The following is a 17,656-nucleotide window of genomic DNA, read 5'->3' on the forward strand; positions in this document are numbered from 1 at the left end:
CTAAAACATGCTCCATATCATGTAACAGGCACCTACCACTTCCCACCCCGAGCAGGGGGGAGGAGGAGTCTAGTGAGTCAGATCAGGCACTGCATCATCAGGGTGCCACACGGAAGCACGACGCATTCAGCTCCACTCTGCGCACTTGCCCAACCTGGCAACTCTCCAGATGATCCCTGTAGGGGCTGGCTTTCCTATAGCTGGCCCGTTTGATGTGGAAATTCAGTGCTTTTCAGCGGCCCGTCCTCCCTCTCTCTCTCTCTCTGCTTTCTGAAACGGAGCAAGGGGGTGGTTTTTTTCTCTCTTCCCCTCCCTCCTCACTCTCTCTGCTCGGCTCATTGCAGACGGACGTGCATGCTGTCCGGCCCGGGTGCAGAGTGATGTGGTACGTTCCCGCACTTTTGATCTCTCGCACGCCTGTCCGCCAATCTGGCCTCTTGGCAGATCATACGAACAAAAGAAAGAACAGAGCATGGGCAGGCTAACCCTCCCCAATATCCCCCCTCCCCTTTCTGTACATCTCCCTCTGTCCAAAGTGCCCTCTATCTCTTTGTCTCTCAGTTTCTCTCTATTTTTGTGCTCTCTCTCTTTCTTTCTCCCTCTTTCCCTCCCTCTCTCTTCTCCTTGTCAGCTGACAGACGAGGCCAGGCGGTACACCACACCCCCCCACACATACACCTTAACTACCGCTGACCCCCCCCCCCCCCCCAAACAAACACTTCCCACCGACCTCTAGCACCACCACTGGTCTTGACAATTAGCTGTTGAATGTGCTCCCATCCCCCACCTCCCGAGCCCTCGGCTCGCGCATGAGTGGACGGAAGGGGCCGAGGAGAGAGGGGAAGAGGGCAGAACCTACAGTAGCCTGATATGGTGGCGTGTAGCTACAAGCCCAGGAGCATATGACTGAGCTGTGTGTGTGTTTGTACTGTATGTGTGTGTTAAGTATGTGTGTGGGGGTGTGTGCGTATGTGTATGTGTATGTATGGTGTTTTGTTTGGACATGATCCTATTGCATATCTATGAGGTTACCTGTAGTCTTGATTCAGAGAAACACTCAAACATTAACTGGGGCAATGAGGGAGGGGGTGGTGGTATTCAGAGTGTTTAGGAGATGAGACCAATTATAAAAAAAGCGCTGAGATAACAGGCTTGTTAACAACAAACAAACAAACAAACAAACAAACACCGCAAAGCACACATACACACACACAGTGTCTAAAGTTCCCTGATGTGGAGAGGAGTCTCATGACTCCATTGGTCTTATCTCTTATGCTGAGCCAATGACTTGTAAGCACTCTAGACCACAACCTGACACACACACACACACACACACACACACACACACACACACACACACACACAGGGTAACTCTGCGGAGTGGTGTGACGGCACCACATTCTAAATACGGGTATGCGGTGTGGCGCTCTGATTCCGTGCCCCAATTAAAGCGAGGGTGATTCAAAGGCACACGGCCGCTAGAACTGATTCACACGGGTGTGTACCTGACTAAAGGTGACTGACACCTCAGAGTGTGTTTCCCTGACCTCATCTGATGACCCGTTTCCTTAAACATGTTGCTGATCGAAAAGGAAAAACATGCTTGGCAATGACAGCCCAACACCATAGCACAACCATTCCACTATTCCTCAATGTCCTCAGCTTTCTTTTAACCAGAGCCAACAATGAAAAAGCCAGAAAATAAATATATAAAAATCACCACCATCAGAACACATGCCATTTTTGCTAGCAACCACTATGAAATGCAAACACTCTCGGTGACTCAGAAAATTAATCACCCCCCTGAAAATGAGGGAGAAGATACAACCACCCTATTATCCCGAGACACTAACGATATTTATGCATGAATGCTTTTATTAGTAACTTTGACACTTCGCCTGTGCTCCTCTAGATGAGATTATTAGCAGTGTAATTACATCTGGGGGGATTGAGGCAGTGTCTTACTTAAAGGGCACCCTCGGTATCAGCAATAGGCGTCAACACAGTGGAAGCTTGGGGTTAAGAGGCAAGAGGTTTCTTCAGCAGATTGTATCAGTATTAAAGAGACTCACGAGAGTCTTAGATATGCGTCATTCTCTGTACTATAAGATTATGATAAGTAGGAACGAAGATCACAAATTAATTTAGGAAAATGAAGAAGAGGACAACAGGCCATATGCATTTAGCAATAAGCTGTGGTGATACGGGGATAATTTTACCGTTCAGAGTAGATAATAATATTAAATAAATGTTAGTTAAATAGATGAAAATAAAGTTAAATAAGAAGAACTAAATTATTTGAGCAATTGGCATTAAAAACCATAAAATGAACAGTCTGCCTAGTTAGGCCTAGGGAAAGTGGATTCAGATGTGGATGTGGATTCAGATGTGGATATCTGTGAAGGATCCTACTGTGCATTCTGGGCCTGTGCCTGTGCTCAGCATCTCTACTCCCATCCCTTCAGAACCTTCCATCACTGCTGCTCCGTTTACGGTCATTCCAACACTGTGTTTGGGCCTTTCTGTCATCTGGTTGTTTGTGTTGTTTTTCTGCATGACGAGCTGGCAGCCGATGTTTTTATGAGAGACTTGGACTGGATTGGATTAGTTGCTCTAGTTGATTTTTATCCCTGTCTGTACACTCCCATTTAAAAGAGAGAGAAAACGTGAGAACCAGAGAACAGAGAGAGACAAACAGGCATATTTTGCTTTTCCCTATTCTCCATTTATCCCCATTTATTTTGCTGTTTTTTTCCACTGTCCCTGCCATTTACTGTTCTGTTGGGCTTCATTTTTACGATGCAAATATTGGTTGTGTTTATGACTGTCAGTTTCCTCTCCGGGAGCTGCTGTTGTTGTCTTGTTGTGGAACACTAGGCTCAGGCTGGAGAGGGGGGGCGGGAGGTGTGTGTGTGTGTGTGTGGGGGGGGGGGGGGGGGGGGGAGAATCACCGGCCATCTCTTCTTCAAGCTCTCTTTTTTCCAGTAAACGAACAGACAGGATGAGTAAAACAAACAGAGGAGAGTTTACACATGTCGCTGCTGGGTTGCTTCTCGGGGGCACTTAACGTGGATCTGCCCAGCACCACTTAGCCATTTAGCAACTACTAACTTCTGGGGGGCTGGGGGGGGGTGGAGGTAGCCAAGGCCTCTGAAAACACAGCAATGGAATAAATACAGCAATGGTGTAATGTTGCAACAGTGTTATCTGGCTTTAAACGCACCGTCAAACTACCAAGAAAACATTTCAAAACAATTACCTTCCAGCAGGCATTTACTGCTGCTGAAAACATTTTCAAGATGGCTACAGAGAGCGTTAGGGCATTTTTAAGTACCCGGGAGGCTCTATGTCGGTTCCGATTGCAAGTGACTATAATGAGGCTAATATGAGTACAGCTCAGGACTGTACTTGGCTCATTCTACAAAAATTGAATGGAGGAGGTTTGGGTCTCGCATAGGTGAAGAAAGTGGGTGTCAAATCAATGTTCCATGTTGGAAAAGTCTCCTGCCAAGATCTCGCATCGCAGTAAATAACAAATCACACAATTGCTCTTTTTTTTCCTGCTCTCTCCTGGTATATTTGCGAAACCATATCCAGGTTGAACCCATCAATTAAGTGAGCAGCACTAAAATTACCGGCAATTGCGATCCATTAGTTCCATGTACCCAATGAACCAGACAGCTATACACTCTGTTCAATATGAAACATGAGAGTTTGCACACTAGTGCAATGCTATAATACAATGCTACCATGCAGTCAGTGGTATCAGGTTGTCACATCTGGCAATCAATATCATTTCACAAATCATCTCATTAAAGATTCACTATTTACAATACAAAGCAAAGATGCTTTTTAATAGAGATGTATGCACACCACACAAAGAGACTCACTGCATTACGGTTTCATTGTCAAGTACAAGATGAAAAGGTCTACTGTGTGTTGGCTGTGGGCTCTCACCATCCATGAGACTTCAGAGAGGAGACACAGGGGGCATCAACTCTGTTGACCTTCTATTCCCACAACTTCAAAAAGCCCAGAGCCACGCAACAAGCTATTGCATAAACACCGGCCAATCAAAACCGCAAAACCACAAAAGAGTCCAGGCTCGATGACCCAGTTCATTTGCGAACCCAAAGATACGTATTTCTGGAACAAAAGGACGATTCACAGGCCTTCTCCAAAGCAAAAAGCTCCAGGCAAGCATCATTAGAGAGTGAGGAGAGGATTCTGGGATTGACAAGAAGAACGTCAGTGTCAAGACACACAGTCACAAACCCATTCAAGGTGTTTTTGAGCCATACAAAAAAAATTCACCATGTACTGTAAAAACCAAGCCATCACAGACACATAACAATCTTATTAAGCTTGCTGTTCACGGAGCCCGTGATTAATTCTCTCTCTCGTCCATCTTTCCGTCTCCATTTTTATGTTTATTAAAATATGCTCAAGTGTATCATGCAAATAATTGAGAAAACGGACACAGTTTTGCATTTTCGTGCATAAGAGTTTCATTTAGACCATCATAAATTTCCAGCTCAACCACCAGTTCTGGAAACAATGATCCTTGGCTGTTCTTTTCAGCTCAAGAGTTCAATTGTGAATTCTATAAATCCTACTTTGCACTTAAAAGAGTGGGCAAAAAAGCAGATCACACAGAAAGAGAGAGAAAGAGGGGGGGGGGGGTTCACTGAGAATATTACATAAGCCGTGACCCTGTTTCACTAAACCCCTACTCAAAAGCCGCAAAATCAAATGCACAACGAGTAAACAAAGGTAACAAGAGAGAGTTATTGTTTTTTTTTTTTGGTCTTGTCAAAAATATGTTTCATTTTATGACCCTTGCACAAACCTCAATCAACATGGCTCCTTTGCCCATCCATTCAATCCGCCAAAAGAAGGACAAAAACAAAAAAAAGACAAGAAAACGAATCAAGATGGCCATATTGAAACAGCTCGCTCTTACCTCCAAAAATGAAAGGCGTGCAGCGGGCTGCAAGGACTGCAGGGGCTCGTGGGAGTTGGGCTCAGACTTCTGGGAGTGAGGCTGGAAGAAGTTAAATTGAGTTTCGTAAATGGTCATTTCTTCAGCATGAACGCCTGGATGGCATGGTGGGGTACAGTGGTGGGGTGGTGGTGACTGAGGGTTCAGACAACGGCACGCTCATATGCAGAGACATACTCTACTTGGCAAACATTAACCACAATGCAGCATCACACAGCAGCAGAGCACGTTATTTATCAAAACACTGACTAACTGACTGTATGTATGACCACCTTGATGGTGTTTTGGGAACATGTAACCACAGCTATCCTCAGGTTCTTCTGAGAGGTTGGCGGGGCAGTGAGGGGCTAGTCATGCACATCCACATAGGTGGACCATTAAAACGAAGCCAGAGGGGGCGAAAGGCAGGGAGAGCTCCTTTAAGGGGAGCCAGAAACACTACGCAGTTTCTGCAACAGTGCCCCCCCCCACCCATTTTAAACAGCAGAAATCAACCCAAAACCTGAATAGAAATAACTCGATTAAACCTAAATCACACACTGATTGACTACAAAGAGTAAAAAGTAAAAACAAAAACACACTGTCAAGGGAAGTGGGGAGCGTTGTTTGAAAATTGAGATAAGGCAACAGCCATTGTGGGTAAACAATGACCTAGACGCTCCGTCTCTGCTCAGACGCATCCAACATGCGAGTTCCAGCTTGACAACGTCAGCATGTGATGGAGGCTGTACTCGGCTGAGCTGCCCAGTAAACGCATATCAGGCGAGGGTTGGGGAAAGGGAGGGGGGGGGCAGACGCCTGTGTCGTTATTGACGACCCACATCAATCCAATCAAGCAGACCTGAAAATGCTGAGCTAGCCCCCACTAACCTACCCCCAACCCCCACTTCTGCATCCACTGAGCAGAGTTCTCGGTCTCCATAGTGATCTGCGTACTGATGCAAGTGCAAGGTAAACATGTGTCTTTGTGACCTTAGAGATCCTGAAAAGGACACACGCTGCGACTAATCCCCTTTAGTTAGCAGCGATCCCTCACGGCTGCATATGGCTCACATGTGCAGCCCAGACTGGTTAAACTGTTTGGGTGTCGTTGCCCTGATGCTGCAGCGACTGTTGCCGTTGTTGTGTTGTGATGGTGGTGGCGGCTATGGCTGTGACTGCGGTTGCAGCTGTGTCACTGGGCAGTGGTCAGGCCCTTTCCACAAGGGCACTTCACTGCTGCCTAACAACGCTATTGATCACAGTGCTTGGGGGAGGGGGGGGGGGGGTCTGACCAGCTGATCAACACACGATCAGGGTGATAAGGCGAGGTGTGGTAAACAGTACGTGTGCATCAATGCTAAAGACTGTGCGTGTGCGATTGTGACTGTGTGAGTGTACGTGTGTGTGTGTGTGTGTGTGTGTGTGTGTGTGTGTGTGTGTGTGTGTGTGTGTGTGTGTGTGTGTGTGTGTGTGTGTGAGAGTGTGCCCATGTGTGTCACCATAACCAGGCAGCCAAGATAAACAGCTGCAGCAATCCCAGGGCTTGGGGTTGACAGACGAGCAACAGAGACACACAGAGACACAGACACACACAAACACACACACGAGCGCTGTTGCTAGCTAACTGCAGAGTATATTCTGATCGCACTTGCTGCTGTTGCTGCGGATGCTGCCAGTGTGTCAATGCTGCTGCTACCTTCACACACACACACACACGCATAGTGACACACGCAGAGAAGGCTAAACCCCAACATGCTGTCGCTAGCTGGCAGAAAGAAAACACACAGACTGCAGGCAGATGACCAGACGTCTGCCGCCAAGATAAACGCAACATAAGCGCATGAAGAGACAGCAACACGAGAGACACAGAGCGAGAGCAAGAGAGAGAGACAGAGGAGGGGGAATACGTGTATATACTCACTCCAGCGTCAGCCCCGGAATCCTCAACCTCTCCCGCTGGGCTTTCATGGCTCCAAAGCAGCGCTGGCTGTCTCTATTGTGCGCATGATACGGTCAGCCCTTCCTGCACCCCCATTTCCACTGACAAAGAGCCAGAGCCAGAGTCAGAGTGTGAGCGTAAGCGTAAGCTACCGCGCAGGAGAGAGGGGAACTGGTGAGTGCACTCGAGAAAAAAAAAGAGGGAAGGAAAAGAAGGAGGAGAAGAAGGAGGGGTGAAACCCTCTTGTGGGTGTTTTTTTTCCCTCTCTGTCTCCCCCCCCTCTTGCTGGTTCAACTTCCACCCCGAGCTGTCAGATGAGCGTGTTGGACGCCTGTGGAGGGGCTATGGAGGCTGGACAATACACCCCCCTCCCTCTCCCTTTGCTGTGTCTCTCGCTCGCTAGCCTGCTCTCTCACTCTTTCTCCACCTCCTCCCCCCCTCTCTGTCTTTTTTTTCCCCCTCCCCTAAGACACGCCCCCTTCTGCCTCTCTCTCTCTCTCTCTCAGAGACTTAAACACACAAGAAACACACACTCAATCACACACACACACACACGTTTGGTTGTGCTTCAGCCCAGCCTCCTGCACACACACACACACACAGAGTCTTGCATCATCATCCCGGTAAACACACTCCCTCACACAACATGGGCTCCACAGGCAAGGTGAGCGCCACATGCAGGGAGTTTTTCCGTGCCGCTTCACAAAAACAGACGGCCTGCAGCCAGGCTCATTTCTGCTTGGTCATGAGTGTACAGCAGAGTTTAGTCAGAGACCCCAGATGGGGAAAATGCCGTATATGCACAGTATGTATGCATCATATGTACCATATGATCATGCTGAGGGAACCCGCCATATGTATTGTATTGTGAAAGGTACATGTGTTTATGCAGCATATCTTAATGTATGGCTATGCTGTAACTGATTCAAGGCAGACAATACTTGGATGTGATTTTGTGTTAAAAAGTGGGTGTTTTGAGATAACTGTTAAATCATACAAGGTCAGCTTACAGCAAGATGTGAAACTGATCTTCCTCAAACATATCCTCCTAAGAAGATCCATCTAACATGTGCAGCCTTCTAGAAGATTCTGCAGTGTGTGCTGAATTAGACTCATTGAGGACAAAAGGTGCTTAGAGATTGCAGCTCTAATGAGCTTGCGAATCGCAAAGCGGAAAAGCCACGAGTTTCTGGTAAAGACTTGATAATGGGATTCAGCGGAGTAGGAAAACAGAGCTTAACTCTCAAGTAGGTAGTTAAAATGTCTCATTTAACTGAACAACAACTGACGAGTTGCAACCTTAAGAACCCCCCCCCCCCCCCCCACACACACACACACCTCTGGCCATTATACAGTAGGCATGTACAGACACTCAAGTCCAGCAGACGCACGGTACTCCCCTCTACCCCTGTAGCCCATGTCCAGAGGGAGCCGAGGGCCTCCGCCTCTCTTCGCTCTGACACTTAACTTCTGCCGCATCTCCGCACCACATGAATTGTTGATGCTGGTGCCCGGCGTGTTCGAGGAAATGCGTGTTTGTGGCTGACAGCTTACATTGCATCACCGCGGCATGATGGTGTCAGCCTGCTGAAGAAGCAGCAGCAGCAGCAGCAGAATCAGCTGCAGCAGCAACCAGCAGCCAGCAAACTAACTGGGGCATGAGAGATGGTAGAGAGAGAGAGAGAGAGAGAGAGAGAGAGAGAGAGAGAGAGAGAGAGAGAGAGAGAGAGAGAGAGAGAGAGAGGAACGAGGGAGAGAGAGAGAGAGAAAAACCAGGGAACAGGAGTAAGCACCTAGACAAGTGCTGCTGGGGCGGCAAACATGGTAGGCCAAGTCTCCAACCAGCCAGCTAATGCACTCAATCATTCATCCATTCGCACTGGGTAGACTCCACTAGGAGACGAGGTAGTCCCTTTCCAAGTTCTCCCTTTTCAGAGAACTCGACTGGTTAACTATGCATCAGCAGCAACAGGGTGAAGCACACAATTATGTTAAGGGAGGATTATGGTTGGAACATAATAACAGTGTTACGACACTTATTGATCATATAATATAATAAGAGGGAAGAGTTTGAATCAAGTTTTACTGTGCACGGTACAAAGGGTTATTATTTGCCAATGCTAACTAAAAAGAGTCCTTTTTAGAGGATCTGGAAATGTTTAGCAAGAGGAGGTCAGCATTTACCATAAATAGATCTGCACTAGCTACCATGTTTCTTGAAGCCTGGCCCCTGAACTGACCTAGGCTTAGCTCTCCGATTCAGTATTGCTACATAGCCCACTTACTCCTGACCTGGAATACAGTAGCTTGTTTCACTTCAACCACATGTGCCGCCTTGTGCAATGCCTTCAAAGCAGGAATGAGAATTAGTGTGATTTCCCTCAACCACCCCTTACAAAACAAACAAGAGCCAGGCCTGCCCTCTCCCCTGGCACAAAACGTTGTTAACCAAAGCCAACCCAAATTCTAGCATCTGCATTCTGAGCCAAAACAGCATGATCATGTAGGAGGATTAACATATGGTGAGCCTATGTCTAGTATACAAATTTTGAGTAACTTGGACTAGTGTTTTTGGAGTTATGTGAGAGAACACACACATAGACAGATTAGACCGATTACCATACCCTCTTCCCTCCTCCTGGGGGCGAGGAAAATTAAGAAATGAATTTTGAAAAAGTGTTTAAAGGATACATACATAAAATATTTATGTAAAACAGTAATATATATATATATATATATACACACTACATACAATACCATTAGTTAAAGAGTCTGACCACCTGTTCCAGATTCCACATCAATGACACTAAATACACAGTAGCCAGCCATCAGTGTATCTGTTTGGTTTGTGTGTGTGTACTGTATGTGTGTGCGAGTGTGTGTGTCCTCATTGCACCCATCCTGCACTATGTCAGACAAACAATCAAATTGGCGCTGCTCTGTCAACAGTGTGCGGTTGGCACTCCACCACTCGCTACCTCGCTGCACCTCAGCCCCGGCAACCATCTTCAGGGTCCCTCGGCAACAGTCAACAAACCGCTGGCCATCTTCACGAGCACATCCATCATCTGGAGCGGCCGTTTGTCACGCCGGGCCGCTTCATAAATCACCGGCACAAATGCCAAAGATTCACTGACACGCCGTCTCTCTACCCAGTTTCTCTGGCTGGGTTTGAATTAGACTAGAGGACCAGGGAGAGGACTACTATTGACTACACCCGAGCATAAAACGACAACATTTCACTGTCAGGAGAGTTTCTCCTGTGCTCCACTTTCCCTCCATTGTTCCCAGTGTGAATAGGTGGTATTCTCTTGTGTCTACAGCAGAGAGAAGGGCGAGAGCAGGATGTGCTATTCTTTCGCTGAAATAGAACGGGAGGCAGCAACAAAGCGTATGAAGGCAGAACTTCAATACAACACTGGGAGGGGAGAGGAAAAGTAATTGACGAAACAAGAGGGAGTTGTTCTACAGTAGTTTTAGGAGTCTCCTCTCCCCAAGGAATAGACAACACAATACAATACAGTACAATACAATACAACACTCCTGTACCAAGAGTCCAGTATGTCCAAATGATCTTCAACGAACATGCTACTGTTGAACAACTAGTGTGTATAGGAGAAATAGTACAACCAGTAGGGGGAGCTCTTTATCCTAGTCCAGTTCCAAATGAGTTACTGGGGCTTGGTCAGGGTGCATGGCGGAGATTCACAGGGAACAGATGTCTCCATTCCCATGGCCAGGCCAAATGCCAAGCTCTGATGGGGAAAATATTTCACCTGTGTGGACAAGAACGGACTCATCGCTCTCTTTGTCTCTTTCCATCTCTCTCCCTATCTGTCTGTCTGTCTCCTCAGTGAAGAGCCTGCATACTGCTAATCTGGACCTCAAACATTGCACTTTATTTAACAGCAGTTCATGCTAGACGAGATGGAAAACTACATGTTTAATATAAGAGCTGATAAATCAACCTCTCCATATATCTTTCAGGTGATTAGCTCAGGAGCTTTGGCGCGAGAATGGGATGTTGAACTTCTGATGCCCTCCTAGCTTGCCTAGATAGGTTGCATGTAATACATCTGACTTATGCGACCATGGCAGGCACAGGACTCAAAGTCGTTAAGGTCGCTACAAAAACAGCAACAACAGGTTATTTTTAGACCCTATGAAAATCAAACCTGTGACCTATATCGGACCAACAATTTCAGGCAGGGCAGCTGTTAAGTGAGTGTTTACCAACCCACAAAAAAAAAACGAAACCAATAAAATGTCTGGGTGATTATCTTGGCGATGACTAGTGTGACCCCTACAACAATAACAGTAATCAATAACACAGATTCTGTTTAGGTATAACAGTCAGGTGGTGACAGAATGATATCTTACACAATGCTTGAGTGCACAAAGGCAGCATGTACAAAAGTCCTCCCTCTCTCATGCACACAGTAGTGGAGCTTGTCTGTGTATGATCGGTGCTTAAAAGCACAGAGAGCAAAAAAACTGATAGAGAAACATGAAGCAACAGTGCGATTTCCATGGCAACTTCATTGGCTCTTCATCCGAAAGAGAGAGACAGGGTGTAGCAGTTTCTCTCCTCCAGCAGCTGGTCTCCTGGCTGTCATTAGTGGGTCGTCTGCGTCTGTATGCGCTGAGGGAGCAGGTGTGGAATGAAACACGCCGTGCCGAATTCTTACCCCCCCACCACCACCACACACACGCACACACACATACACACGTGCACACACACACACTTAGAACAACGCATACAATTTGGGGAGGGTTTCACGTGGCAAGCCACAGCTTTAAAAGGCCTGGAAAAACCTCGATACCGATACCACCTGCCCACGTGACCACAGGAAGAGATGGATCTAAAAGCCGTTGAGCTATACTCCAAGACACCCAAACTTCCAGACTCTTTTCAGTCCTTTAACATTTTTGTATTTGTGAAGGCATACCCAACACAGACGGGTAACAAGGATTAACTGCTGGTCTCAACTCCCCATGGCTGGAATCTCCCACAACACTCATTAGTTAGCAAGCCTCAGTTCATTCATCCTGTATTCAAACTACATCCTTATTCCACTCAGCCACTCTCTTGATTCAGACTACATGCCTTTCCTAGGCCAGTCAGTATCCACACGTATAGAGAATCAATCCATCCGGGGGCCTGAGGCATATAAATGCCTTGTGTAAATAGGCTCTTAGATCCCAGGCCATAATATGTGGACCATAAATATGATTCAGAGGTACAGCTCCCCGGGGAAGCTGGAGTGTTATATTATCCTTCAGGTCACCAGTAATAAGGCTGGGCAGTGACTCCTCGGGTCCGGGGCTGGAATCTAATTTGTGCCTGAGAATTAAATAGCCAGACGCTGCCAAAATTCAAGGATAGGTGTCACCGAGGAGAACTGACACTCAGGATGGATAGTCTGTCTTTAGCTTCATGGGTTGTTGTTAAAGGTGTGCACAGAGTAGAAAACCATATTATCAAATGGGTTTACCAGGGTTATATAAGACAAGCTTTAAATAATATGATACACACTGTGTATCATTAAATTCTTAACATACCCACCAACAGTGCAGTAGTAATTTAGTGTACTTTCCATTGGGAACAGACAAAATGAAACAATCTCTCCAATACCACTTCGACTAAAGCTTGTATTTCTGTAGCACTGATAAGAAGACAGGAATCCATGACGTGGAATGCCGTGATCCAAGCATGTCATTATAGAGGCTTTCTCTGGGTTTATTAAGCAGTCATGTCTTTTCTCTAGCAGTGTGGCTCATTCAAATAAAATGAAAGCTCAGCAATGACAGATTTCATTCCAATGTTGTTCTTTTCCAAGCGACTGTTACATTTTTTGACCAGAAATGCTCCATGGGCCGTTTTCTGATGCTTCAAAGTTACTGCTGACCACAGAGTGAACAAAAACACAAAAAACAGACAGACACACAACATGATCCCAAATTAGCTGTGTTTTACTTACAAACTCCCTCTTCTGGGTAGACTGAGCTCCTTCTGTGGGCAAAAGAACAAAAAAAAGTGTGTTAGATTTTGTGAACGTGTGATCTCTCAAATTAGCACCCCCCAGAAATAACACAATATGTGGAAGCAGAGTAAGCATGGGGGTGTCAAGTGATAACAGGCCAAAAGCATGTAGCTAAACTGACCAAGTTTAGGCTGAGGCTTATCTGCTGGTTATCTGTACAGAGCACTACCCTATTTAGACACATATATAGACAGGAAAACAACTGGTGCAATTCTGGGCAATGCAAAATCACACTTCCAATAAATGAATACTCAACAGTGCAACTGTAGTATAATTTTTTATATATGTTTCTCATTTACTAAAATGTTTAGTTTAACCATGCATATGTGCGTTGTGAAAATGGTTGCCTTCATCCAAAGTCTCCATCTGTGGAAATTTCCAGAGAGTGAGAAGACTGTTGTGTGCTGTTGGGTGTCTGATTGTATTCAGCCCAAGGACACAAACATAGCCTAGGCTATTGGAAGGTTTTGTAACATCCTTATCTCTGTTCATACTAACTGGATGGATCATTGTTGGGGGGGAAGTTTTCTGTGATTTTCCATGTGTGTTAAGGGTATAAGAACTGGTTTCACCCACAGATAGGTGGGCTTGTTACTTTGACATATCATGTGGGTAACATGCTCCCGGTATCCTGATTAAAGTTGCAGTCTCACACCAGTTGTCTTGGAGTAATTTTGACCACATAAAAACACCAGTTCATGAATAAAGGGAGATGAGGGAGGAAGCAATCTGGGGATTTCCTCAACAACGTGTGACCTCAGACCCAAATTCTGGCCCAAAAACAATCGTCAAGGCACCTCACTGTCCCAGGCACTGAGTCACAGGCGCAGACCCATATGCTGCGTCTCCCAAGTGCCCGCGTGCCCGTCTGGCTGAGGTGCCAGCTCCACAGTCCTGCTGTGACCTCCCTCTCTCCCGGCGCTGAAGGAACGACCCAGTTTCTCACAAACAGCATCCAAACACTGAGTCACACTCGTGATGAATAATTAACCGCTATGCCATCGCCTCCTCCCCAGCCTGATATGCAATGCATGTCTACGCTAATTACTGCAGTCAACATATCCGATGAAGATGGAGGAGGGAATTATCTCAGGTGAGGAGCACGTATGTATGTATGCCATGGGAGGCACACTTGCATAATGTTTGTTTAGGTCTGGTAAAGGTTATTGCAACCTATATATTCATTTGTCAAACAAAAGGGAAAACCAACACAATGTTGGCAGTAACCAAGGAAGTGAATTACCACTATTGACAGAGAGAAGCCCTCCTTAATTATCTTAATTCTGCTGTTTGAAAGGAAAGGACTAACAGCTATTCTTGAAAAAAATGGGCAAAATAAGTAAAAACGATCTTTACTTAATGTTTATTTAAAATGGTTTAAAATGCTGCTATTTTCCACTATACATCACCTAAATACGAAGTGGCCAGGACAATGTTTTGTTTTTACAAAACAAATGCACACATACAGTAATTAGAAGGATGCAGTGCATACAGTTGGCCTTCACCACTACATAATAAGAATAGCAATGATACAGAGACGCCACCAGAGGGGAGCATTTGCAATAGATAAATGACTGGCCACTTGGGACTCCGTGCTCGCACACAGGTGACTTGAACTGGTAATGCTAATCTGGTGTAAAGTGTGAAAGTGATTTCATATGTTGAAAATAACACACTGGAAAAATGAAACGGCAAATCACAAAGGCGAGCCTGTATGGCCAAGGGCTTTCAGTGAAGCACTGAACTGAATTAAAATGAAATGTAAAAAAAAAAAAAAAAAAAAAAAAAACTGTTTTGAAAGATTAAAAAATCCTGCAATGGTCTCTGGGGAGGAATTGTGTTTATCCAGCCCTAGTGTTCAATTTTCACCTCAGGAGAAATGTGAACGGAAAGCGGAAAATTACATAAATTTGAAGAATCCACCAACAACACCCATAACTACTGCCATAGTGAACACATACTCAAGCAGGCATCAAAACACAAAAAAAGACCCCTTTTGCTAAACTCTGGCTAATAACACCCAACGTGTGAAAACTGCACAATCCACTAAAAACATAATAAATGCCCTTTTGTCTCAAACAAACCATTAATTCAAATTCCACTTTGAAAAACATTTTAAAAGGGATGGGGGGGGGGGGAGTGACTAATAAGGCAGGCGCTGTGAGGCGACTGTAGTCCCTCTGGTCATCCATCAGGACTAAGTGTGCGGCAGCCCCCACCTGCTGCTCCCGGTGGGTGGACGGGTCAGCGTGACATTGGGAAGCTGGAGCTCCAACTCCCGTTAGCATGGCAAATTGCGTAGCCCCGGTGATTTAGGCGGGGGGGGGGGGGGGGGGGGGGGGGGGGCAATGTCAGCAGCAGGTTGGAAGGGGGGGGGGGGGGGGGGGGGGGGAGAGAGAGAGCACAAGCACATCTACCCAGGCAAAAGCGAGAACTGGGCAAAGACCAGTGCAATTAAACAGCATGAATAAACCCTAGGTTATCCACAATATAGCACTTGGCTGCACATTGGCTGCACATTAGCTACAGCAGTATGAAAGGGCTGTACACAATTCTTCAGAAGAAGGAAAAAAAATGTACATCCGTGTGTGGTCATAAAAAGAGATCCCTCAACGCCTACTGTAAAAAGTGGGGGAAGCAACCCCAGACTTGTGCCCAATTATTTCCCTAAATGAGCTTCTTCTCGATCAAGGCCCACTAAATCGTCTCCAGTGCAATCAACTGGCTAGCTCCCCATCTGTTCCCGTGCCTTTAACACAGCCTGTGAAAGGTGATTGTACTGGCACACAATGAGTGTGAAAGACTGCCATAATGACTCACATCATCCAGGTGGATGCCACTTAGTAGCGGTGATGACAAATTTCAACCTTCAATGAGTACGATGTGCTTTGGTAGGCAAGAAAAGCGACATAAAAGAGTGCGAGAGTAACCACTGCTTCATTTATCTGTTCCCTCATCGATACTGTACCTTTTAAAAATGCTCATGAATATGAATCTTGGTGGAAAGGTGGTATATTTAGGAAGTCTTCTGTTCCGGCGTTCTCGTGAGGCTTTGGTACCGATTCTTTTGAAATGAAAGTTGCTGCGGCGCTACAGAGTGATAATGAGTGGGAGCAGACAAAGGGGAACGCAGCAGGTTCTGCCGAAGCGATCACGTGTCTGAGGCCTTATCCTCCATCTGGGTTTGACATGCATCTTAACTACGCTAACTTCCCTCTCCCCCTACTGGGTAAATGACATTAAAAAAAGAGAGAGAGAGAGAGAAGGGGGGGGGGGGGGGAATGAAGTTTTTTTTCTCAAGTCTCCTCACTACATCAAACAGGAGGCACTGTGCGCTCTGCTTGGTCCTCCCTAATGACAGTTCTCCAGGTGTGTATGACAGTGTGCCAGTGTCAATGAGTGTGTGTGTGTGTGTGTATGTGTGTGTGTGTGTGTGTGTGTGTGTGCGCGCATATATATGCGCCTGTGTTTGTGTGAAAAAATATTGCAGTTTGTGACTCTGCCGCAACTGTCATCTCATGGGCCCTCCTCACACTACGAGCTATCAGAAGATGACTCTTCGAGATGAGAGAGACCGATGCGCTCGCGCTCTGATTGGTTCCCCTCCTGTGGAGCTGGACGGCTCTGTGGCGATGACCCCAGTGATGTACGTTGGGTCGGGCGCGCTCAGAGAGGGGTCGGCCATGGAGATCAGAGGCACGCAGCGTTCAATCTATCCGCCACCCACAGAGAAGCGCGAGGTTGCATGAGAGAGCAGAGGAGGTCAGACCTGACAACCACTGACAAAACGCTGACAACAAAGAACCCTCTAATGAAGTATTAAGCCCTACAAGAAGGGCAGTTTTGAACCCTTAATAATAATCCCTTCCTTAACAATGCACAGTTCAAAAAATGGCATGTTCATTTTTTTAGAGATCCAGATATTCTTTAGAACAGGGGTCTCCAACAGGTAGCTCGCAAGCTACCAGTAGCTCCCCACTTGTTTCTATAGCCCTCCAAAAGGTTTGAGGAAGATGTTCATACATCTGATAACCCAGTAACTTGGGAAATATGATAAAACTCCTATGAAATCAAATTCACAGTCTACAAAGAGAGCAGGTAAATGAGTTGAAAGGAACCTTTAAAAAGCATACACATCTTATTTAGCGGTTTTGGGTGGAGATCAGCTATATGAATACATGGCATGCTACTACTAATATAAAAGCTCTCAGCCATGTCCATTTTGTCAAAGTAGCTCTCATGAGGAAAAAAGGTTGGAGACCCTGCTTTAGAATGTTCATTCTGCAAGACGCTGAATAGTTCTGTCACAAGTCCTGATTAGTTCCCAATCAGCCCTACAAGATGGGGCTCCGAGATGGGATGGGGTGAAATGAGTGTCAGTGAAAGAGAGGAAGCACCGGAGAGAAAGAGAGAGCAAGAGAAAGAATGAGAAAGAGAGAGATGGAGAGAGAGAGAGAGAGAGAGAGATAAGCCTATACTCCTACACTCATTGAACCAGACATGACTGACGCAATTTGACTGCCGTCTGCTTCTGAGATCGAGGGGAGCTCTGGGTTCACAACGGTTCTCAGATAAAAACCAGATTACTCCCACCCGTTAGTGAAGGACTGTTGACAGCTTCCAGACAGGGCTTGGTGAAAAACAGCAGAACATGTCAATCCACTATAAAATCACAAAAATGATTTAATC

General features: G+C 46.1%; 1 protein-coding gene across 1 annotated transcript in view; it reads right to left on the reverse strand.

The window, feature by feature from the left end:
- mast4 (microtubule associated serine/threonine kinase family member 4) overlaps positions 1-17,656 on the reverse strand; it is a 112,166-nt gene that overhangs the window by 45,255 nt on the left and 49,255 nt on the right. Inside the window, 2 exon segments of the mRNA XM_042058652.1 lie at positions 4,964-5,044; positions 12,905-12,936. Coding sequence (XP_041914586.1) covers positions 4,964-5,044; positions 12,905-12,936 — 113 coding nt within the window.

This window comes from Alosa sapidissima, chromosome 13 (genome assembly GCF_018492685.1).
Source record: "Alosa sapidissima isolate fAloSap1 chromosome 13, fAloSap1.pri, whole genome shotgun sequence".
In the NCBI taxonomy this organism is placed as follows: domain Eukaryota; kingdom Metazoa; phylum Chordata; class Actinopteri; order Clupeiformes; family Clupeidae; genus Alosa; species Alosa sapidissima.